Consider the following 25719-nt stretch of genomic DNA (forward strand, 5'->3'; position numbering starts at 1 on the left):
TTGAAGTGTGCGGCGTCACCATGCCTAGATCAAAAGAGCTCTCTGAGGCCTTCAGAAAGAAGGTTATAGATGCCTACGCGTCTGGGAAGGGACTTAAAAAGATCTCCAAACAATTTGAAATCAATCATTCGACTGTCTGGAAGATCATCTACAAGTGGAGAAGATTCCAAAGAACTGCGAACTTGTTCAGGCCAGGCCGCCCCAGCAAGTTCAGCCGAGAGCAGACCGCAAGATGCTGAAAGAAGTCTCTAAGGACCCCAGAATGGCATCACGGCACCTACAGGTAGCTCTTGCCACTGTTGATGTCAAAGTGCATGAGTCTACCATTAGAAAGAGGCTGCACAAATTTGATCTACATGGGAGGTGTGCCACGAGGAAACCTTTGCTGTCCAGAAAGAACATCAGGGCAAGACTAAAGTTTGCCAATGAACACCTAGGCAAAGACCAGCACTTCTGGAACAATGTGCTCTGGACAGATGAGTCAAAGGTAGAGCTATGTAGCCACAGTACCAGAAGACATGTTTGGCGAAAACCAAAGACAGCATTTGACCACAAGAACCTGATACCAACTGCAAAGAATGGTGGTGGAAATATTATGGTTTGGGGCAGCTTTGCTGCATCAGGGCCTGGGCAGCTCACCATCATAGAATCCTCTATGAATTCTTCATTGTACCAGAGGGTGCTTGAGGATAATGTGAGGCCATCTGTCGGAAAGTTGAAACTCAACCGAAGGTGGACCTTGCAACATGACAATGACCCTAAACATACCAGTAAATCCACCAAGGAATGGCTGAAAAGAAAGAAATGGAGGGTTCTGGAATGGCCAAGTCAAAGCCCGGATCTAAATCCCATTGAGATGTTGTGGGGGGATTTGAAACGTGCTGTGCATGCAATTGTGCAACAATTGTTTGTTGAATAAAATATATATATATATATATATACTTTCTTGGCTCGGCTCGCTACGCTTGCCCTCGCCACGCGTCGTTACAGAGGAACAGGCTTGTTTTCGCTGAGGATAATGAATGTACATCAGTTTCTGTTTTGTCCTGATTTACACCAATCATAATACAAACAATTGTTTTGCACAAATTTATTTGTAGTTTTTGTGATATTACATTTTATAAGCAATTTAGGTTGAAAAATAAATAAATAAATAAATAAATAAACCTCAGCACCTACATACAGGAGGGGTAGGAGCAGACGAAGTATGGGAGGATTACACTTCACCAACACGTAATTAAAAACACCTCACCACGACGTAATTCAAACACCTCACCACGACGTAATTCAAAACATCTCACCACCACGTAATTCAAAACACCTCACCACCACGTAATTCAAAACACCTCACCACCATGTAATTAAAAACACCTCACCACCACATAATTCAAGACACCTCACCACCACGTAATTTAAAACACTTCACCACCACATAATTCAAAACACCTCACCACCATAAAATTCAAAACACCTCACCACCATGTAATTCAAAACACCTCACCACCACGAAATTCAAAACACCTCACCACCATGAAATTCAAAACACCTCACCACCAAGTAATTCAAAACACCTCACCACCACGTAATCCAAAACACCTCACCACCATGTAATTCAAAACACCTCACCACCACAAAATTCAAAACACCTCAACACCATGTAATTCAAAACACCTCACCACCAAGTAATTCAAAACACCTCACCACCATGTAATCAAAAAACACCTCACCACCACGTAATTCAAAACACCTCACCACCACATGATTAAAAACACCTCAACACCACGAAATTCAAAACACCTCACCACCACATAATTCAAAACACCTCTCCACCACATAATTCAAGACACCTCACCACCACATAATTTAAAACACTTCACCACATCATAATTCAAAACACCTCACCACCATGTAATTCAAAACACCTCACCACCACAAAATTCAAAACACCTCACCACCATGTAATTCAAAACACCTCACCACCACAAAATTCAAAACACCTCACCACCATGTAATTCAAAACACCTCACCACCAAGTAATTCAAAACACCTCACCACCACGTAATCCAAAACACCTCGCCACCACGTGATTAAAAACACCTCACCACCACGAAATTCAAAACACCTCACCACCTCATGATTCAAAACACCTCACCACCTCATGATTCAAAACACCTCACCACCACGTAATTCAAAACACCTCACCACCACATAAATCAAACCACCTCACCACCACGTGATTCAAAACACCTCACCAACACGTAATTCAAAACACCTCACCACCAAGTAATTCAAAACACCTCACCACCTCATGATTCAAAACACCTCAACACCACGTGATTTAAAACACCTCACCACCACGTTATTAAAAACACTTCACAACGACGGAAACAAAAGTTTGAGGGAGTAAGTAGTTCAGTGACAATACAGACACTGCCCAGATATGCAGATATTTTGATAGATAACTGTACCTGAGTTGCTGTTTTGTCATGGTTTACACCAATCATAATACAATTATTTTGCACAAATTTATTTGTAATATACGTGATATTACCTTGTTATAAACAATTGAAGTTGAAGATTTAAGTGAAATTTTTTTTGCAAAAAACAAAAAAACATTTTTCAAAAATTTTCAATAACAAAATACCCTTAGGACATACACACGGGAGAGGTAGGTGCATACCAGAAGTTTGGTAGGATTTCACAAAAGTTTGAGGGAGTAGGTCAGTGACAACACACGACAACACAACACAACACAGGACAGACACTGCACAGATATATTAGTCAGGTTCACTATGTTTTTTCGTTCAAAATTTTGGTAGATTAGCAAAACTATACATTTTTGGAATATTCAGAGCATGAGGAATCCAAAAATTAATGTTTGCATTTGCGTAGACACCTTTGCGAAAATGACACTCAGGACAGTGATGAAGATCTGTAAAAGCATATTCCTGAACGGTATAGACCTCGTAGATCTTGTGTATAGGACTTATAGTTCAATCTGATACTACCTATAACTTCCTATAACAACCTATAACTTCAAAGGACTTGCAATATCATGTATTATGTAATACAGTTATATCACAAATATAAAGACAATGGTTTTCAATTACCTTTGTTTGTTGCTTTTCTATAATCCTGAACACTATTTTGAGGCCTTTATTGGATTCCTTGACCCAGAAAACATAGGATTAGCATATTTAATGAAGTCTCTAGGTTGACTAGAAGCCGAGATCGCGCAAAATATGTATTTTATGGCGGCCATTTTCAAAATCAAAAATGGCGGCCATGCAGGTGTCTGCGCAAATGTCAACATTGATTTTCGGATTCTCCATGCTCTGAATATTCGAAAAATGTATAGTTTTGCTAATCTACCAAAATTTTGAACGAAATTATATTTGTTAACATAGTGAACCTGACTATCTTCATCACTGTCCTGAGTGTCATTTTCGCAAAGGTGTCTACGCAAATGCAAACATTAATTTTTGGATTCCTCATGCTCTGAATATTCCAAAAATGTATAGTTTTGCTAATCTACCAAAATTTTGAACGAAATTCTATTTGTTAACATAGTGAACCTGACTATATTGTGGAGAACGCTGAGGTTCCCGAATGGAAAGGTACCCAAATTGGATCAACTCCCAAATTGGAAAATCGGATCAATTGTAGTACAATTCCACTTGAATGGGGCTATCACGAATCACAACATCTTCTGGAGTGCTGAAATTCCTGAGGAAGTGTCTGAGATGTCTCTCAAGGGCCCCAAGTCCACTTGCTTCTGTGTATTGAATGCCAGATGGGGTTATGCTGGGACCGTATTGGTTCAAGGACGCCAATGGTGTGAAGGTCAATAGCGAGCGGTACCGCAAGGTTTTGCATGGATTCCACGCTGATCTCACTCAACTACCGTCTCCAAACCAACTCAGACTTGCATGGTTCATGCAGGATGGTGCCCCACCGCACACTACAGAAGAAACCATCGACTTGCTCCACCAGCTGCTTGGAAATCGTGTCAACAGTCTGGGCACAACACAAGAGTGGGCGCCCACAGCCCGGATTTGAATCCATTGTATTTTTTATTTTGGGGTGCTGCTAAAGGTCAAGTTTACACCAAGAAACCTCGAACCCTGGCTGTCCTGAAGTTGGAGCTGGAGGACTACTGTCAGGTCACCACTCCAGCCACTCGCAGACTAGTTGTGGAGAATTTCGGGGTCATGATCAAAGCCTGTTTGAACAGAGGTGGAGCACACATTGAAAATGGCAATTACACGCAGTATGAGTGATTTGAAAATGGCATGGTGGATGATTTCCATTAAGGTATCACTGAACTTGCTAGGTTTTGTAATTTTTCTACAATAAAATGTTGAAGTCGTCCACTTTTTTTGAAACACCATGGAATTTTCCTGCATGTCTTTCCTCATTCTGTTCATTTCCTTAAGCAAATCACGCGCATTCATATCCTGTTCATTTCTTTGTATCAAGATATTTGCCTTTCATTTGTCTGCACCCACCTAAATTTCCATTTTAGGTCTCCCAGTCCAACACAGATGATGCATTTTGTTTTCAAGTCAAACCCTGGCAGTATGGATCAACAGGTGCACCTTCACTTTCCACCAGATCCACATGCATCGGATTCAGCCTCTAAGTTTGCTTTCCACAAATGAAATATTCCTTTTAACTTGTGAAACTTTGTCGACAAGTTGCATTCCATTGAGATTCCATTTGTAATAAATCATTTTCAGAATGTAAATCCTCTCTCGAGCGTCCAGCACAAAGGTTTCAGTGTTCAACTACATAAATCAAACTGTCAACACCTGAAACGGATTGGAGGGGTTCTTTATCCTTTTCCCATGGCAGATGACACAATGCCCATAGTCTGTAGATAACTTCGGCCTTTTACTTGGCTTGAGTAAACATGGAGGGTTTTCAGGCCATGGTTACAGTAATGCTTTACCTGAAATACAGAACAAACTAGAACGGCACTCGGTAGAGCGCATACCTCTGCCAGGTGAACAGTTTTGGTTTTGTATCCCACTGATAGGTCGGATCTGTTTCCGGATCTGAACGAAAATCGAGTCGGCTTGTTCTTGTTACCTAAGCAACTCATCCAACAAGTTTCATCCGAATCCGTCCATCACTTTTTGAGATATCCTGCTCACAGACTGTACATTTGAGGAGTGTGTGTCATGTGTTTGGAATGAAAGAAACAGGGGGTGAACACATAACTTTCGTCCACCTTCAGTGGGGGAGGTAAAAAAGACTTTCACAACATGCAAGTATCGAAAAAAAGATAAGGACAGAATTACAGATCCTAATATATTGTTATGTCGGTGGGGTAAGGGGATATATAGATTTATGTAGATCTGCATAGGTAGGTGCTCCGATGTCACGAAGAAGAAGAACCATCTCGATGTAAGTAAGTCAGGGACCTGTCTAGCCCGGTTTGTCAGAGTAAGCTGCGTATCTGTGTCCCCGCCACGAGGGGGCGGGGCATGTTAGGTAGTTCTAGGGTTTATGCTGTAGAAGTAGGACGTCTACATTAATCCAAATTAATTAATACTATCTGGTTGGATAAATTTCCATGTAGTTAATTGCAGTTCTTGCAGGAAAATCACAGAAAGTATGTATAAAATATTCTGTACCATTTTCTCTCTCCTGCACATGTGGAAAAACGTATTTGTGTGCTGGGCCCCGGTGTGTCGACCCCTCTGTGATCATTCCAGTGTCCCTTATGGCAACACATCACATACATTAGTTAGCCCCATTAGCGCATACACACTAATTAACTTCCCTCTCATAATAAAACCTGACTGGACGAACAGACCGGGAGCGGCCACGTACAACTCCGGCATGATGAACAAACATCGCACAGGCAGGCCGGGAGCCACGCCCAGGAGAAATTGTGATTGGCCAGGGGAGGGGCAAGTAACAACCAGAGCACCGATTGGAGAGGAAGGAAGATAAAGGACATGCGACACTGATTGGCCACCGACCGATGACACTAACAGCAAAGGCACGAGACGCTCAGCCAATCAGTGAGGAGGGCACGAAAGCGTGCTGATTGATGGAGAAGCGACATGCGGAAGGCGCGAAAGGCCACGAAGAAGCGACGCATTTATTGGCAGAGAGAGAGAGAGAGAGAGAGAGCTGACGTCAGACGACGAGCGACAAAACGACTCGTGAGCCAGCATTTCCTTCTTCTCGTTTTTGGATTCTACCTGGCCGGACCTCACTCTCTCTCTTCCCTTGTTGCCTTCTCGTTCCCGTTTGGACTTTCACTTGTTGGACGTTGGAAAGACGGTGGGGCGCTGATGATAATCCTCCCCTGGTGTTCTGGCTCTTGGTGCTTGCGTGCGAGTGCTGTGCTGTGGGATGGACCGTGCAGCGAGGCTGGTGTTCGCGCCAACGCCCAAGCGGTTCGCGCCAACTGGAGCTGTGGTCGGACGACGAGCTCGGAAGCTGACGATTCCAGACATCACATCGGCAGATAAGATGCATCCACAAACACAACGTTTTATTTTATTCATCCTTCCTGTGTCCACCGTAGTTGAAGTCTGTGGGGACATCCCGATTTAGGAATATTATTTATTTACCGGCGCGTCCATTGTTCTCGGGTTCCGAATAAGAAATTGTTTATTTTTGTACATAATTCCGTTTTTGTTTGTGAGTTACTTTTCGCAGGTTGAAGACTGCGCGCGGACCGTCAGGTAAATTTCCCGCTTCTTCTTCCTCTATCTATCCTCCCCCGTGCATGTATATCGTCAAATCCGCCATTGATAGTCGCTTCATTAAGCTCGATTAGCCATCCGTGGACGCTCTGTCTTAACTGAGAGCCATCCACAGGACAATATTATAGTACACCTTGCTAATGCTGTATAACTTTGGCAACAGCAGAAAAATTACATCAAGCAACTGTATGTAGATTGGAAAATGTGCATGTACAGACATTGCGCACATTTAATCACACAAGTGCAACGTTAACATCATTATCACTCATGCAACATAAATATATGTATGCATGACCATGAGTGCAATAAAGCAAAATACATCGATCTAACATCGAAAACAATGATCAGTTTTATAATCTGTCCAAAACGCCAAATTGAAACTCACCCAAATTTACAAATCAATAGCTCATATACATTGTATGCGCTTTTTGTCTTTCAATGATCGAAATCCTGTACCCAACCTAAATTTCATTCGAGGAATATAGGAAATTAAGAATAAGTACAGAAAGCTTCTACAGCTTGTCGTGATGGGTCAAAGTAGAAATAATAGTGCTCATATGGAATCTGGAGCCCAGACTAACAGGACAAAGGGAACAAACAGTACAGAGGGGGGGGGGGGTAATATTGAGCTGAGCTGAAGGACAACATAGAGGGGGACGTGGGGTGGGGAGGAAGGAGAGGTTAAGACATGATGGATACAGAAAGAAACTCAGAGAGGAAAAACAAAACTGGAAATTTGGAAAGAAGAGGGCTTCGGGTGGGGATGAATGGGGGTCGAAAATATCATGGTTTTGGATTGGGGACGATCTGAGATGGTGGGGAAGAGCTGTCTTGAAGACCTGGAGGGAAGAATGAGATTGAAGAGAATGTGGAAGTTGATTCCACAGGTGGGGTAAAAAAGGAATAAATGAGTGGAAGTGAGGAGTGAACCTGGATTTAGGTAGTGTTACAATAAGGGGGTTGATCGGGGACTGTGTAAGCCTTGCAGAAACCTGGGGAGGACAAAGCACCGAGAGAGCAGAGGGTGCACCGAGAGAGCAGAGGGTGCAAGACCAGAAAGAAGGCGGAATAAGCTAGATAGTCCAACGACCTGTCTGCGATGGGAAAGTGATCGGCCAATAGACTCAGCTTCTTCATGGGAGCCTTGACTTTGTATAAAAAAAAAACCTGGCATCTGAATGGAGGATTTTAGAAATTCCAACTTAAGTTGTTGACCTTTGCCCTATGTTGACCTTTTAGCTTTAGCCTATGTTGGCCTCAAAAATAATTGGTGGTTCAATTCAGTGACCTGATATGCAAATCCTCTTCAAATGTCAAGTCAATCGGATGAAAATTGAGGATTTTAGAAATTTGACAAAGTTGTTGACCTTTTGACCTCAAAATCAATAGGCTTCTTTCCTTATGACCAACTCTACGATTTGGTGGAGTTTCGTAAAGATCAGTATAAAATTGTGACCTAGAGGCGATTGATATAGAGACAGACAAACGGACAGAATAACGCACACGACCAACCATGATACTTGAAAAGTGCTTACTGACCCTTACATCCCATGTAAGGATGCCCCCATGTAAGGATCCTTATTTCAGGAACTTTAACAGCAAAACTCGTGAAGTCTTTAAAAAAGTAACACATGCATACATGTCTAACAAGATGGTTAACTCTAGGTGCTACGGACTGCCGTAACAATTATTGACTTCAAGATACACTCTCTGTGAGCTACAACTACAGCACATGTAAGCCATTTGTTGAAGCTGGCCGAGTAAGGACTAGAAACCAATAATGGGACTCGCTCAGGTTGCATTCAAGAATAGGTGTGAGCTGTGCCTGATGGAACCAAATCTAGGTCGCCTTGACCACCTGTCGACCAAATCGCATTTTAAAAATTCCTTTCTTTTCCTGCAACTTTCATCGTGCTCGACGAGGTGGCACGCAACATGCCAGCTCATCCACACGAGGATGTCGCAAGTGCGCACGCACACACAATTGGCAACAACACTAACCATCGGAGGGCGGTATGGTTGGTATCTGTCGGGAGGGCACGGGGGAGAGAAGTAAGGACAAAAAAAAACTTTCACCGAACTTATCCGAGCGAAAGTACCTGATAACAAAACTGATTCTTGTTTACAGCAAATGCACAAGAATTTGTGCAGTTGCGTGCATTTACTCTTTACTCACCCAGGAGCATCGAGAGCCAGCATGGGCCCCTCGGGGCTCCCACCCCACACTTTCTCTCTTTTATAACTTTTTAAGGAACTTTCTTTAATGAAGATCCTAAATGAGAGATGAAGATCCTAAATGAGAGATGAAGATCCTAAATGAGAGTAGCAACGAGCTCATAAATAAAGCAAAATCACAGCAACGGCCTTTTTAGCTCACAGTACAGATGTTGAAAAGTAAATAAATAAAGTATTGACAAATCGATGATACAAGTTGAAGTTCGTGCACCTCGTACGTGTTGCAGAGTACGGAACATACAGTGCGGTCCAATTGTCCAAAGCGTCATGGAACGCTCCAGACAAACTGCCTGAAACAGTATATAATAAAATGCATTCAAGGACAAAATTATTATTTGTCCGTCATTTACCTGAATATTTAACCGAGAAAAACTAATGGTCACTTTTATTTAGCCTAGGGTTTAGTTCTAGGGTTTATGCTGTAGAAGTAGGACGTCTACATTAATCCAAATTAATTAATACTATCTGGTTGGATAAATTTCCCTGTAGTTAATTGCAGTTCTTGCAGGAAAATCACAGAAAGTATGTATAAAATATTCTGTACCATTTTCTCTCTCCTGCACATGTGGAAAAACGTATTTGTGTGCTGGGCCCCGGTGTGTCGACCCCTCTGTGATCATTCCAGTGTCCCTTATGGCAACACATCACATACATTAGTTAGCCCCATTAGCGCATACACACTAATTAACTTCCCTCTCATAATAAAACCTGACTGGACGAACAGACCGGGAGCGGCCACGTACAACTCCGGCATGACTAGCAAACATCGCACAGGCAGGCCGGGAGCCACGCCCAGGAGAAATTGTGATTGGCCAGGGGAGGGGCAAGTAACAACCAGAGCACCGATTGGAGAGGAAGGAAGATGAAGGACATGCGACACTGATTGGCCACCGACCGATGACACTAACAGCAAAGGCGCGAGACGCTCAGCCAATCAGTGAGGAGGGCACGAAAGCATGCTGATTGATGGAGAAGCGACATGCGGAAGGCGCGAAAGGCCACGAAGAAGCGATGCATTTATTGGCAGAGAGAGAGAGAGAGAGAGAGAGAGAGAGAGAGAGAGAGCTGACATCAGACGACGAGCGACAAAACGACTCGTGAGCCAGCATTTCCTTCTTCTCGTTTTTGGATTCTTCCTGGAGAGGAATTCCTCACTCTCTCTCTTCCCTTGTTGCCTTCTCGTTCCCGTTTGGACTTTCACTTGTTGGACGTTGGAAAGACGGTGGGGCGCTGATAATAATCCTCCCCTGGTGTTTTGGCTCTTGGTGCTTGCATGCGAGTGCTGTGCTGTGGGACGGACCGTGCAGCGAGGCTGGTGTTCGCGCCAACACCCAAGCGGTTCGCGCCAGCTGGAGCTGTGGTCGGACGACGAGCTCGGAAGCTGACGATTCCAGACATCACATCGGCAGACAAGATGCATCCACAAACACAACGTTTTATTTTATTCATCCTGTTACATATTTATGTGAATGTATGTGGATTACCATTCAGGTCTTTGCTTATCCGTGTGTAGTATATTAAGGGTTGTTGTGATTGGAGGGTCAGGAGCTCTTCTGAACAAGTGGCCGGAAACGGAAGAGGAAAAGACACGAGGAAAAGGGACGAGTAGTATTCTTCCTCGCCCCGCTCCGACAAAAGGTGGGATCGACATTGCGCTGCGTGGAAAAGCGGCGTTCCGAAGCCTGTCTGGCGAGAGGAATTACCGGGGCATGTACCTGCCCGGTGGAGACGTCAAGTTGACGTGGGGCCGTGCATCGACCCCGCGTCTGGCATCGTTCGCGGCACCGTCCAAACAGACGCGTGCGGGTCGCACGTTGGGGCCTAACGCGCCTTGCAAGCGGCGTGGGGTTTGGCTTGCTCTACCGTATCCGCTTCGCGTGGCCACGAGGGGCTGCAGCCACGGTGCCTGGTACGATACCTGCCCGGTGGAAACACGTCCACCCGGGGTTCGTTCAACCGCCCGAGTGCGGCGACGGCGACCATCATCTTGGTCAGGAGGGGCCCAGAGACATTGTGCGGGACCGAGACCAAAAGGGTGTCGTGAGTACTCACCGGGACACACATGTATAAGATGGCCATCTTAATCATAGGGAATTGATTGTGAATTGGGAATTGGTGATGATTGTGTATTGTTGATTGCTCGGGGAAAATCTCCGTGGTTGGGTCATTGAAATTGTATGGTATCATTACCATTGGAAATATATCCTTGAACATCAGTTGTCTCCTGGGTGAAATTCATATGGATTGCGTGGCGAAAGCGCATATATAATACAGCTTGCTGGCGGAGTTCCTCTCACGGTCCGGGGGTCACCGAGACCAGGTATTCACCGAGGGGACCACGTAACAGAATTGGGGGCTCGTCCAAATTACGATTTGCGGTTTTGCAATTGGGTCTACGTCCGGGATTTAAAATTGTATAAAATAATAAAATAAGAATTTTTTATTAATTAAAATTTATTAATTAATTATTAATTGGTAAATTTTTTTGAGAAATTGGGGTAAAGTCTTGGGTGAAGGTTAACAGGTGTTAACGATAGGCACCATGGCGTTTGTGGCACAGAACTTTGGGGTAACCCCGAGTGAGGCACAGTTCCGAGCGTTGCTAAAGTCGGACCTCTTGAAATTGGCCAAACATTTTAACTTGGAGGTCCGAACTAATTTGAGGAAGGCAGAGTTGCAGGCCACGGTGATACAATCTATGGTGGGATTAGGAACATGGGACGAGTTAGCCTGGGAGTGGCTACCCGAAGAACCAGAAGATGTTGAGCTCCGGAAACTGGAGTTGCAATTACGGAGCCAGGAACGGATAAAAGAAGAAGAAAGGAAAGCAGAAAAGGAAAGAGCAGAAGAAGAAAGGAAAGCAGAAGAGAGAAGAGAAGAGAAACAAGCACAAGAAAGGAGAGTGGAACGAGAACTCCAGGAAAGGTTAGCAGAAGAAGAAAGGAAAGCAGAAAAGGAAAGAGCAGAAGAAGAAAGGAAAGCAGAAAAAGAAAGAGCAGAAGAAGAAAGGAAAGCAGAAAAGGAAAGAGCAGAAGAAGAAAGGAAAGCAGAAAAGGAAAGAGCAGAAGAGGAAAGGAAAGCAGAAGAGAGGAGAGAAGAGAAGCAAGCAGAGGAAAGGAGAGTGGAACGAGAACTCCAGGAAAGGTTAGAAGGGAGAAAAGCGGAGGAGAGGAGAGCTGCAAGGGACCTCGAAGCAGAGGAGAGAAAAGCGGAAAGGGAATTAAAGGAACGTGACATGGAGCTTCAGCAAGAAATCAAATTCAAGGAGCTGGAGTTAATGAGAGAACGGGGAGAGGCACCACCCTTGCTGACGGGGTCGGCACCTTACCAGAAAACCTGGGATGTGGGCAGACATGTGAGGCTGGTTCCACCGTTCAGTGAAAAAGAAGTCGCGAAATGTTTTCCACACTTTGAGAAAGTGGCTCGACAATTAAACTGGCCGGAGGAGGCTTGGACCATACTCGTGCAAAGTGTGCTGGTGGGGAAAGCTCAGGAAATTTATTCGGCGCTACCAATGGACCAATGTGCAGATTATGAGGTACTGAAGACGCACATCCTTAAAGCGTATGAGTTGGTTCCGGAAGCTTACAGACAAAAATTCAGGAATGCCAGGAAGAGGGAGAGTGAGACCCATGTGGAGTTTGCCAGAGTGAAAGAAAACATGTTTGATCGGTGGTGTGAGTCAAAAGGAGTCGGGAAAGACTTCGAGACATTGCGGGACTTGATCCTGGTGGAGGAATTCCAGCAGTGTGTCCACGAGGACATCAAAGTGTACCTGCAGGAAAAGAAGGTACCAAAGTTGTGGGACGCAGCCACCATGGCAGATGATTATGCCTTAACCCACCGAATAGGGGTCCACGAACCTAACTCCTCGCCTAGATCTCCGCAGGGGAGGTGGGGAACAGCAGGTGCGGAGAACGACCATACATGGCGGCGGCCTCGAGATGATTATGGGGACAACTATGATACCCCACCGGTTCGAAATCAGAGGGATGTGGGCCCAAGACAAACTTATAGTTCGGGGGGCCTGAGGCAGACCCCGAGTTTTTCCTCCGGGCCTACTTGCGCGTTTTGCAAGAAACCTGGACACTTGATGTCCAGTTGTTACCTCATGAAAAGGGACAACCCAGAGCGGAGTCCGACTATTACAACTCCGAATGCGATGGCTAGCGTAAGAAATCGCCATCAAAAGGGTTACCAACCATTTATTTCAGAGGGGTTTGTGTCACTGGATGGAGCCTCGACTAACCGGAGACCGGTTAGGATATTGAGGGACACAGGGGCCCATCAATCTTTAATGCTTGAAGGCATTTTGCCATGGTCCGAGGAGACGGCAACGGGGGATAGTGTTCGTTTACAGGGGATCGGGGGCGGTGTTAGTGCTCCCCTTAATGTCATCCATTTGGAGTCCGATTTGGTGTCAGGACCGGTCACCGTCGGTTTACAAGCCACGCTTCCTGTAGAGGGTGTATCTGTGGTTATCGGGAATGATTTGGCCGGGGGTCAAGTTTATGGTAACCTGAGGGTTGGTAAAGAGCCCAGCAGGGAAAATAACACCACACCAGCTCGGGATGGCGACAAAAGTGCCAAGTTATTTGTAGGGGGGCTGAACTTCAAAACAGAGGAAGAAGTTCTGACCTCTGTCTTCAACAGATATGGGCCGCTGGTGGAAGTGCGGTTGGTAAGAGACTGGGAAACGCAACAGTCAAGAGGGTTCGGCTTTGTCACGTTTGCCAGCACAAAAGACGCCAGAGAGGCAGAGAAGAATTGGAATGGCAAGGATTTGGAGGGTCGGACCATAACAGTAGGGAAGGCATTTCGTAGGCGTCGAGAGGTCTACAGGAGAGGACAACTGGGCGGTAGTTTTGGTGGTGGCCACAATCAATATTATTATGGAGGCTCCCTGAGTTACGGCCGCTCCCGAAGGAAGGATTGGCAAAGTAGTGGCCGAGAAGGAGACCGCTATTCATGGGACTACAGGGACCAGTGGTCCCACCCTAATTATTAGGGAAGTTCTGAAAAGTTGAAGCACTGAATGCGGCGGAGCCGCCGAGCCAAGATTCCTACACGGATTAACCGTGAACGCCGTTCCTAAAGGCGTCCATGTAGTGAACTTTCATGCACGGACTAACCGTGAACTCCACGTTCCTCAAGGCGCCCATGTAGAGAACTTTCCTGCACGGACTAACCGTGAACTCCACGTTCCTAAAGGCATCCATGTAGTGAATACTCGGCTTGGCCTCCCAGAAAAAGTGCTATCGGGTGGCTTAACTTTGGATCTTTGATCAACCCCTTAACCTTCATTCACAAGAAACTGGCGGTCAAAGTCAGAGGGTCATGAGATGGAGTTTGATTTGGCAGGGACAATGTCGTTGCTGGTGCTTAGTCCAGAGTGAGTAATCTGGAGGGGTTGTGGTGAAATTTTGGTTGCTTTATTTTTAAGTGATAACTGTGCCCGGGGGCAACTGATAATGTGGGGGGGTTGAGTTATCTGGTTTGTTTCTCCAAATTGGCCGGCAAAGAAAGTTTTCGCTGGGTTCAAACTTTCTTTCTTGAAGGGGGGGAGTGTTACATATTTATGTGAATGTATGTGGATTACCATTCAGGTCTTTGCTTATCCGTGTGTAGTATATTAAGGGTTGTTGTGATTGGAGGGTCAGGAGCTCTTCTGAACAAGTGGCCGGAAACGGAAGTGACCGGAAACGGAAGAGGAAAAGACACGAGGAAAAGGGACGAGTCTTCCTCGCCCCGCTCCGACAAAAGGTGGGATCGACCTTGCGCTGCGTGGAAAAGCGGCGTTCCGAAGCCTGTCTGGCGAGAGGAATTACCTGGACGTGTACCTGCCCGGTGGAGACGTCAAGTTGACGTGGGGCCGTGCATCGACCCTGCGTCTGGCATCGTTCGCGGCACCGTCCAAACAGACGCGTGCGGGTCGCACGTTGGGGCCTAACGCGCCTTGCAAGCGGCGTGGGGTTTGGCTTGCTCTACCGTATCCGCTTCGCGTGGCCACGAGGGGCTGCAGCCACGGTGCCTGGTACGATACCTGCCCGGTGGAAACACGTCCACCCGGGGTTCGTTCAACCGCCCGAGTGCGGCGACGGCGACCATCATCTTGGTCAGGAGGGGCCCAGAGACATTGTGCGGGACCGAGACCAAAAGGGTGTCGTGAGTACTCACCGGGACACACATGTATAAGATGGCCATCTTAATCATAGGGAATTGATTGTGAATTGGGAATTGGTGATGATTGTGTATTGTTGATTGCTCGGGGAAAATCTCCGTGGTTGGGTCATTGAAATTGTATGGTATCATTACCATTGGAAATATATCCTTGAACATCAGTTGTCTCCTGGGTGAAATTCATATGGATTGCGTGGCGAAAGCGCATATATAATACAGCTTGCTGGCGGAGTTCCTCTCACGGTCCGGGGGTCACCGAGACCAGGTATTCACCGAGGGGACCACGTAACAATCCTTCCTGTGTCCACCGTAGTTGAAGTCTGTGGGGACATCCCGATTTAGGAATATTATTTATTTACCGGCGTGTCCATTGTTCTCGGGTTCCGAATAAGAAATTGTTTCTTTTTGTACATAATTCCGTTTTTGTTTGTGAGTTACTTTTCGCAGGTTGAAGACTGCGCGCGGACCGTCAGGTAAATTTCCCGCTTCTTCTTCCTCTATCTATCCTCCCCCGTGCATGTATATCGTCAAATCCGCCATTGATAGTCGCTTCATTAAGCTCGATTAGCCATCCGTGGACGCTCTGTCTTAACTGAGAGCCATCCACAGGACAATATTATAGTACACCTTGCTAATGCTGTATAACTTTGGCAACAGCAGAAAAATTACATCAAGCAACTGTATGTAGATTGGAAAATGTGCATGTACAGACATTGCGCACATTTAATCACACAAGTGCAACGTTAACATCATTATCACTCATGCAACATAAATATATGTATGCATGACCATGAGTGCAATAAAGCAAAATACATCGATCTAACATCGAAAACAATGATCAGTTTTATAATCTGTCCAAAACGCCAAATTGAAATTCACCCAAATTTACAAATCAATAGCTCATATACATTGTATGCGCTTTTTGTCTTTCAATGATCGAAATCCTGTACCCAACCTAAATTTCATTCGAGGAATATAGGAAATTAAGAATAAGTACAGAAAGCTTCTACAGCTTGTCGTGATGGGTCAAAGTAGAAATAATAGTGCTCATATGGAATCTGGAGCCCAGACTAACAGGACAAAGGGAACAAACAGTACAGAGGGGGGGGGGGGGTAATATTGAGCTGAGCTGAAGGACAACATAGAGGGGGACGTGGGGTGGGGAGGAAGGAGAGGTTAAGACATGATGGATATAGAAAGAAACTCAGAGAGGAAAAACAAAACTGGAAATTTGGAAAGAAGAGGGCTTCGGGTGGGGATGAATGGGGGTCGAAAATATCATGGTTTTGGATTGGGGACGATCTGAGATGGTGGGGAAGAGCTGTCTTGAAGACCTGGAGGGAAGAATGAGATTGAAGAGAATGTGGAAGTTGATTCCACAGGTGGGGTAAAAAAGGAATAAATGAGTGGAAGTGAGGAGTGAACCTGGATTTAGGTAGTGTTACAATAAGGGGGTTGATCGCGGACCGTGTAAGCCTTGCAGAAACCTGGGGAGGACAAAGCACCGACAGAGCAGAGGGTGCAAGACCAGAAAGAAGGCGGAATAAGTTAGATAGTCCAACGACCTGTCTGCGATGGGAAAGTGATCGGCCAATAGACTCAGCTTCTTCATGGGAGCCTTGACTTTGTATAAAAAAAAAACCTGGCATCTGAATGGAGGATTTTAGAAATTCCAACTTAAGTTGTTGACCTTTGCCCTATGTTGACCTTTTAGCTTTAGCCTATGTTGGCCTCAAAAATAATTGGTGGTTCAATTCAGTGACCTGATATGCAAATCCTCTTCAAATGTCAAGTCAATCGGATGAAAATTGAGGATTTTAGAAATTTGACAAAGTTGTTGATCTTTTGACCTCAAAATCGATAGGCCTCTTTCCTTATGACCAACTCTACGATTTGGTGAAGTTTCGTAAAGATCAGTATAAAATTGTGACCTAGAGGCGATTGATATAGAGACAGACAAACGGACAGAATAACGCACACGACCAACCATGATACTTGAAAAGTGCTTACTGACCCTTACATCCCATGTAAGGATGCCCCCATGTAAGGATCCTTATTTCAGGAACTTTAACAGCAAAACTCGTGAAGTCTTTAAAAAAGTAACACATGCATACATGTCTAACCAGATGGTTAACTCTAGGTGGTACGGACTGCCGTAACAATTATTGACTTCAAGATACACTCTCTGTGAGCTACAACTACAGCACATGTAAGCCATTTGTTGAAGCTGGCCGAGTAAGGACTAGAAACCAATAATGGGACTCGCTCAGGTTGCATTCAAGAATAGGTGTGAGCTGTGCCTGATGGAACCAAATCTAGGTCGCCTTGACCATCTGTCGACCAAATCGCATAAAAAAAATTCCTTTCTTTTCCTGCAACTTTCATCGTGCTCGACGAGGTGGCACGCAACATGCCAGCTCATCCACACGAGGATGTCGCAAGTGCGCACGCACACACAATTGGCAACAACACTAACCATCGGAGGGCGGTATGGTTGGTATCTGTCGGGAGGGCACGGGGGAGAGAAGTAAGGACAAAAAAAACTTTCACCGAACTTATCCGAGCGAAAGTACCTGATAACAAAACTGTTTCTTGTTTACAGCAAATGCGCAAGAATTTGTGCAGTTGCGTGCATTTACTCTTTACTCACCCAGGAGCATCGAGAGCCAGCATGGGCCCCTCGGGGCTCCCACCCCACACTTTCTCTCTTTTATAACTTTTTAAGGAACTTTCTTTAATGAAGATCCTAAATGAGAGATGAAGATCCTAAATGAGAGATGAAGATCCTAAATGAGAGTAGCAACGAGCTCATAAATAAAGCAAAAGCACAGCAACGGCCTTTTTATCTCACAGTACAGATGTTGAAAAGTAAATAAATAAAGTATTGACAAATCGATGATACAAGTTGAAGTTCGTGCACCTCGTACGTGTTGCAGAGTACGGAACATACAGTGCGGTCCAATTGTCCAAAGCGTCATGGAACGCTCCAGACAAACTGCCTGAAACAGTATATAATAAAATGCACTCAAGGACAAAATTATTATTTGTCCGTCATTTACCTGAATATTTAACCGAGAAAAACAAATGGTCACTTTTATTTAGCCGCATGATCGAAAATAAAGGAGATAGCGGGACGTTTGGACCGATTGAGTCAATTTGCACCCTCGACTGTTGAACACTATTTCTCTTTAAGATTGGCAAAAAAATACGGGAGAAGAAGGTTAATAATTTTTTTGGACAAAGGGGGATACAAACCCATTTCTTTGTAACGGACATTTCTGGTTAATAAACATTTAATGTAGGGTTTGAAACTGCACCATTAACAGCGGTAAATGTTGCTTTGTTTCCGGAAAGAAAGCAAAATCAGCTTCTGGGTTTAAATTTAACGATGAGGAAATGAGGATGAGCTGATGAGGAAAGGAGGATGAGCCGATGAGGAAATGAGGATGAGCCTATGAGGATATGAGGATATGAGGATGAGCTGATGAGGAAATGAGGATGAGCTGATGAGGAAAGGAGGATGAGCTGATGAGGAAAGGAGGATGAGGAAAGGAGGATGAGCCGATGAGGAAATGAGGATGAGCTGATGAGGAAATGAGGATGAGCTGATGAGGAAATGAGGATGAGCTGATGAGGAAATGAGGATGAGCTGATGAGGAAATGAGGATGAGCTGATGAGGAAATGAGGATGAGCTGATGAGGAAATGAGGATGAGCTGATGAGGAAATGAGGATGAGCCGATGAGGAAATGAGGATGAGCTGATGAGGAAAGGAGGATGAGCCGATGAGGAAATGAGGATGAGCTGATGAGGAAAGGAGGATGAGCCGATGAGGCAATGAGGATGAGCTGATGAGGAAATGAGGATGAGCTGATGAGGAAATGAGGATGAGCTGATGAGGAAAGGAGGATGAGCTGATGAGGAAAGGAGGATGAGCCAATGAGGATGAGCTGAGGAAAGGAGGATGAGCCGATGAGGAAATGAGGATGAGCTGATGAGGAAATGAGGATGAGCTGATGAGGAAATGAGGATGAGCTGATGAGGAAATGAGGATGAGCTGATGAGGAAAGGAGGATGAGCCAATGAGGAAATGAGGATGAGCTGATGAGGAAATGAGGATGAGCCGATGAGGAAATGAGGATGAGCCGATGAGGAAAGGAGGATGAGCTGATGAGGAAAGGAGGATGAGCCGATGAGGGGTTTCACTGTACTGTTTAAAAATAAATTACAGAAGCTCGGGCCCCTTAACGGACCCCGAACCCCAAGGCACCACCCAATCTTGAAGCCTGGTCACCCAATCATGAAGCCTGGTCACCCAATCATGAAGACTGGTCACCCAATCATGAAGACTGGTCACCCTATCATGGAGCCTGGTCACCCAATCATGAAGCCTGGTCACCCAATCATGGAGCCTGGTCACCCTATCATGAAGCCTGGTCACCCAATCATGAAGCCTGGTCACCCAATCATGAAGCCTGGTCACCCAATCATGTAGCCTGGTCACCCAATCATGAAGCCTGGTCACCCAATCATGAAGCGTAGTCACCCAATCATGAAGCCTGGTCACCCTATCATGGAGCCTGGTCACCCTATCATGAAGCCTGGTCACCCAATCATGGAGCCTGGTCACCCTATCATGAAGCGTGGTCACCCTATCATGGAGCCTGGTCACCCTATCATGAAGCGTGGTCACCCAATCATGAAGCCTGGTCACCCTATCATGGAGCCTGGTCACCCAATCATGAAGCCTGGTCACCCAATCATGAAGCCTGGTCACCCAATCATGAAGCCTGGTCACCCAATCATGAAGCCTGGTCACCCAATCATGAAGCCTGGTCACCCAATCATGAAGCCTGGTCACCCAATAATGAAGCCTGGTCACCCAATCATGAAGACTGGTCACCCAATCATGAAGACTGGTCACCCTATCATGGAGCCTGGTCACCCAATCATGGAGCTTGGTCACCCAATCATGAAGCCTGGTCACCCTATCATGGAGCTTGGTCACCCAATCATGAAGCCTGGTCACCCAATCATGTAGCCTGGTCACCCAATCATGAAGCCTGGTCACCCAATCATGAAGCGTGGTCACCCAATCATGAAGCCTGGTCACCCAATCATGGAGCCTGGTCACCCAATCATGAAGCCTGGTCACCCAATCATGGAGCCTGGTCACCCAATCATGAAGCCTGGTCACCCAATCATGAAGCCTGGTCACCCAATCATGAAGCCTGGTCACCCAATCATGAAGCCTGGTCACCCAATCATGAAGTCTGGTCACCCTATCATGGAGCCTGGTCACCCAATCATGGAGCCTGGTCACCCAATCATGAAGCCTGGTCACCCAATCATGAAGCCTGGTCACCCAATCATGAAGCCTGGTCACCCAATCATGTAGCCTGGTCACCCAATCATGAAGCCTGGTCACCCAATCATGAAGCGTGGTCACCCAATCATGAAGCCTGGTCACCCAATCATGGAGCCTGGTCACCCAATCATGAAGCCTGGTCACCCAATCATGGAGCCTGGTCACCCAATCATGAAGCCTGGTCACCCAATCATGAAGCCTGGTCACCCAATCATGAAGCCTGGTCACGTGTGCAAATTAAACGTGCATCTTAACGTGCAAGTTAAACATTTAATAATCGATGTAATTGAACTTGTCATTAATAATTATATTTTTTTACCCTCAAGTTCTTGAACACGATCCCCTACCTTAACGTTTGCAAACCACGGCCGTTTGCTCTTGTGAAAAGTTTCTTTCTTCATGTTGCTTGAAGTTTCCATCTTGCTCCAGGAAGTTCTAAAATCATTAAAGTCAGGGGGGTTTAAAAAGAGGGGAGGGGTTGGGGTTTCACGTCACTTTCTTTCTTCTAATAAGCCCATGTTATTTAAGAAATAAACATGGATGATGTAAACGTGACATGCCTGAAGGTAACGAGGTGAATGAAGCGTAAACCGTTCCTCGTCAGCCTCGGCGTCCCAGCACGATAATTCTCGTGCCTCCTCGATCCCGATGGCCGCACGTAATGGGCCCTTGGGTGGTGCGTGCGGCTCCGATATCGCACAGGACTTCGACCGATCAAGCGATCATTAATCATCTACGTCCTCTTTATTGACCCCCTTTGTTGACCCCTCCTCGTGCTAGAGAGCCGCCCTCATGGACCGTGACCTCACGGTTACTCTCACTGCTGACCCCGGACCCCCAGCACGTCCTGACGCAGCTAAGGGTCGCTCGGGGCGACCCTGGAGGTGCGACGGTTCGACCGTAGACTTGCAGTGGATTTGACGCTCGATGGTCAAATACAGATTGCGCGGGAGATCGAATATTGGTCCGATGGTTCTCAGTTCACCGTGGTCGCGATGTCGGGTGCAAGCCAGGTGTGCGCTTAACGGTTAAGGTGGCCGGCTCGAGATCTTCGGGTCTTCAGTTCGAGCCCCTGTCTCGCACCTTCCGCGGTTGGCAAGATGAGTACCAACTTATTGGAAACAAGGGGGCACTGCATCAGCCCTCCCAGCAATGGATGCATACGAAACTAGAATGGCACTCAGTAGAGAGCATACCTCCACCTGGTTGGCCATATCACTCAATTGTGAAGAATCACTTTAAAAATTCTACAAGCCGGATCCGGATCCGGATCTTCACCAAAATTAAATCGATTCGTCCTTGTCAGACATCCAACCTGTCCACCAAGTTTCGTCCAAATCCATCCATAACTTTTTGAGATATCCTGCTATGTATCGGTTTTATCTCTATCTCCTAATGGTGAAGAATCACGTAAGAGATTAAATAATTCTCATATCCGAATCCATATTCAGATCTTCACCAAAATCGAATCGAATCGTCCATGTCAGACACCCAACCGGTCCAACAAGTTTCGTCATAATCCGTCCATACCTTCTTGAGATATCCTGCTATGTATCGTTTTTGGCCCTATCTCCCAATGGTGAAGACTCACTTTAAAAATTCTACTAGCCGAATCCGGATCTTCACCAAAACCTAATTATTTCGTCCTTGTCACATATGTTACATCTCTGCAAAATTTCATCCGAATCCGTCGACAACTTTTTGAGATATTTTGTTCACAAACAAACAAACAACAAACAGACAGGGGTGAAAACATAACCTTCATCCACCTTTGGTGGTGGAGGTAATAATAATAATGAACTTGCACTGATGTTGGATCAGACTGTTTGTGGTCTGAGTACGACCCATGGATTTCTACAATTGACATTTCATGTTCACATAAAGCGCAATTATTTACCATAAGCTCTTCGATGAACGACTTCAATCGCTCGATATGAATATTGTAGTGGGGAAGTGGGAGGTTATGCTTTAACCCTTTGTCTGTCTGTGAGCACGATATTTCAAAAAGTTGTGGACTGTTCACCTGGCGGAGGTATGCTCTCTTGCCGAGCGACGTTCTAGTTAATTCCTATTTTCATTGGGATCCGAGGGAAAAAACAAAACGAGGCCACAATTTCATGGGGCGATTCAAAACCGTTCGAATCAGACTCGAAATAAACATTCACAAAGTTACTTATTCACTGTTTCTTTATCTATCGACATATTTCATTGTCGGCTTTCATTATCTTATACTAGCGCGACTCGGCGTGCTCCCGCCTCACCACACATCGTTTCAGAGGGATAGGCATCTTTTACCAGTTCGGTGTCTTTTGGGTCTTCAGGGCCTTTTGGATCTTCATGGTGTTTTGAGTCTTTAGGGCCATTTGGGTCTTCAGGGTCTTTTGGATCCTCTGGGCCTTTAAGGGTATTTTGGGTATTAAGGGTATTTTGGTTCCTCTGGGTCTTTAAGGGTCTTTTGGGGGTATTTAAGGGTATTTTGGGTCTAAAGGGTCTTTGGGGTCTTCAGGGTTTTTGGGTCTTTAGGGTGTTTTGGGTCTTCAGGGTGTTTTTGATCTACAGGGTCTTTTGGGTCTTCAGGGTCTTTTGGGTCTTCCGGGTCTTTTGGATCTTCGGGATATTTTTGGGTCTTTGGGATATTTTGGGTCTTCAGGGTATTTTTGGTCTTCAGGGTGTTTTGGGTCTTTGGAGTCTTTTGGGTCTTCAGGGTCTTTTGGGTCTTTGGAGGGTTTTGGATCCTCTGGGCCTTTAAGGGTGTTTTTGGGTCTTCGGGGTCATCAGGGTTTTTTGGGCATTCGGGGTATTTTAGTTCGTCTGAGTCTTTAAGAATCATTTGAGTCTTCCGGGTCTTTTGGATCTTCTGCATCTTTTTGGGTCTTCGGGGGTGTTTTGGGTCTTTGGGGTGTTTTGGGTCTTCATGGTGTTTTGGATCTTCAGGGTGTTTTGGGTCTTCGGGTTCTTTTGGGTCTTCGGGGTATTTTGAGTGTTTTGGGTCTTCAGGGTCTTTTGGGTTTTTACGGGTATTTGGGGTCTTCAGGGGTCTTGGTCGTCTTAAGGGTCTTGGGGACTTAAAGGGTCGTAAAAGGTCGGAGGGGTCTCAGCAGTCTAAACGTAATTAAGAGTTCACGGACTGTGTTTTGGGTATTAAATTATTTGAAGAAGAAGAAGACGTTTTGGGCGCATATCAACAAACATACATAACCATATGCTTTTGCTCTATTATAATGAGATAAAGTGGTTCAAACTTTGATGAACTAGATAGTATTCATAGAATACTTACCCTGCGCAGTCAACTTGTTGCAAGGCAACTCTTCTGTTTTTGAACATTTTTTTTCTTTGATCCAATATTCGTGCCAGACCACGTGAGCGATGACATCATAAATTTCTATTCTCGAATATAATCGTTGCATAGATCACGCTCAATACGTTTCAAACTGATCAGACTAAGCATTTTCCCTGTCGAATTATGACGTCATAATTATGGCACCAATGACGACATCGTTAACAACACCTATTCCCCATATGGAGTTCTTTACAATGAGCCATGTTTCAATTTTTTCCATGCAGCGGTTTTGGAGATATAGAGGTGCAGCATTTTTCGGTTTTTCCAAGATGGCGCCTGTACCACATGACAGATGACGTCATGATTATCATTAAGCTATTCTAAAGGAGGAGGCGCTCCTATGGTGAAAATTTCTTGTCCATCAGACAGTTGCTGAAATTTTAAAAATAATGATCGGATGGATGTGTTATATTTGTCGAATTATGACGTCATAACGAAGGCACCGATGACGTCATCATTAACATATCTTATTCCCCATGGGGAGTTGTTGACAATGACCCAGGTGTCAATTTTTTCCATGGAGTGGTTTCAGAGATATAGAGATGCGAAGTTTTTCCAAGATGGCGCCTGTACCACGTGATCTATGACGTCATAATAATCATTAAATTATTCTACAGGAGGAGGCCCTCCTATGGTGAAAATTTCATGTCAATCGCACAAACGCTTGCCGAGAAAATTGATTTTTAAAATGCAGACACGTACGGCACACGGCACACATAAGGCACACGGCACACATAGGCAGCTGAATGCTTAACTTCACTTTTCGCTTCGCGAGCGCAGGGTAACAACGCCAAACTAGATGGTATTCATAGAATACTTACCCTGCGCAGTTAACTTGGTGTGAGCCAACTCTTCTGTTTTTGAACGTTTCTTTTTTTTTTGATCCAATATGGCTGCCAGACTACGTGAGCGATGACATCATAAATTTATATTCTCTAATATAATTGTTGTATTGATCATGCTCAATAAATTTCAAACTGATCAGACTAAGCGTTTTCCCTGTCGAATTATGATGTCATAATTATGGCACCAATGACGTCGTCGTTAACAACACCTACGGTGATAAATTTTCGTAATTGATTATGATTATGATTTATGATTATTATGATATGATATTATGATTATGATATTATGATTATGATTATGATTATGACATCATAAATTTATATTCTCTAATATAATTGTTGTATTGATCATGCTCAATAAATTTCAAACTGATCAGACTAAGCGTTTTCCCTGTCGAATTATGATGTCATAATTATGGCACCAATGACGTCGTCGTTAACAACACCTATTCCCCATATGGAGTTCTTTACAATGAGCCATGTTTCAATTTTTTTCATGCAGCGGTTTTGAAGATATAGAGGTGCAACTTTTTTCGGTTTTTCAAAGATGCCGCCTGTACCACATGACCTATGACATCATGATTATCATTAGAATATTCTACATGAGGAGGTGTTCCTGTGGTGAAAATTTCGTGCTCATCAGACCAACAGTTGCTGAGAAAAAAAATTCACAATGATCGGATAAGTGTTGTACTTGTCGAATTATGATGTCATAACGAAGGCACAGGTGACATCATCATTAACCCATCTTATTCCCCAAGGACAGAACTTGACAATGGGCCATGTTTCAATTTTTTCTCCATGGAGCGGTTTCAGAGATATAGAGGTGCAACGTTTTTCGATTTTGTCCAAGATGGCGTCTGTAGCACGTGACCTATGACGTTATAATTATCATTAAAATAATTCTACAGGAGCCGCACATATTCTGAAAATTTTGTGTCCATCGGGCTAACAGTTGCAGAGGAATTTTTGTTTTATTCATACTGATCAGATCAAGAGTTGTACTTGTCGAATTATGACGTCATAA

The 25719-nt window shown here is 44.9% G+C and overlaps 1 protein-coding gene across 2 annotated transcripts in view; it reads right to left on the reverse strand.

Moving 5' to 3' along the window:
- LOC137432334 (solute carrier organic anion transporter family member 1C1-like) overlaps nucleotides 1-21731 on the reverse strand; it is a 105226-nt gene extending 83495 nt beyond the window's left edge. The window contains exons 1-2 of one of the 2 annotated variants that reach the window (XR_013624263.1): nucleotides 21068-21225; nucleotides 20855-20942 (exon numbers count right to left, since the gene is read on the reverse strand). Coding sequence is in view for 1 of the 2 variants with exons in the window: in XM_068124169.2 (XP_067980270.2) it covers nucleotides 20855-20942; nucleotides 21068-21240 (261 nt within the window). In the remaining variant the exon portion in view is untranslated. Of the gene's footprint in view, nucleotides 1-20854; nucleotides 20943-21067 lie in introns of both variants that reach the window. The other variant, XM_068124169.2, reaches the window with a different exon arrangement.
- Between the last annotated feature and the right edge of the window lie 3988 nt (nucleotides 21732-25719).

Source organism: Myxine glutinosa, chromosome 8 (genome assembly GCF_964187855.1).
Source record: "Myxine glutinosa chromosome 8, kmMyxGlut1.1, whole genome shotgun sequence".
NCBI classification, from domain to species: Eukaryota; Metazoa; Chordata; class Myxini; order Myxiniformes; family Myxinidae; genus Myxine; species Myxine glutinosa.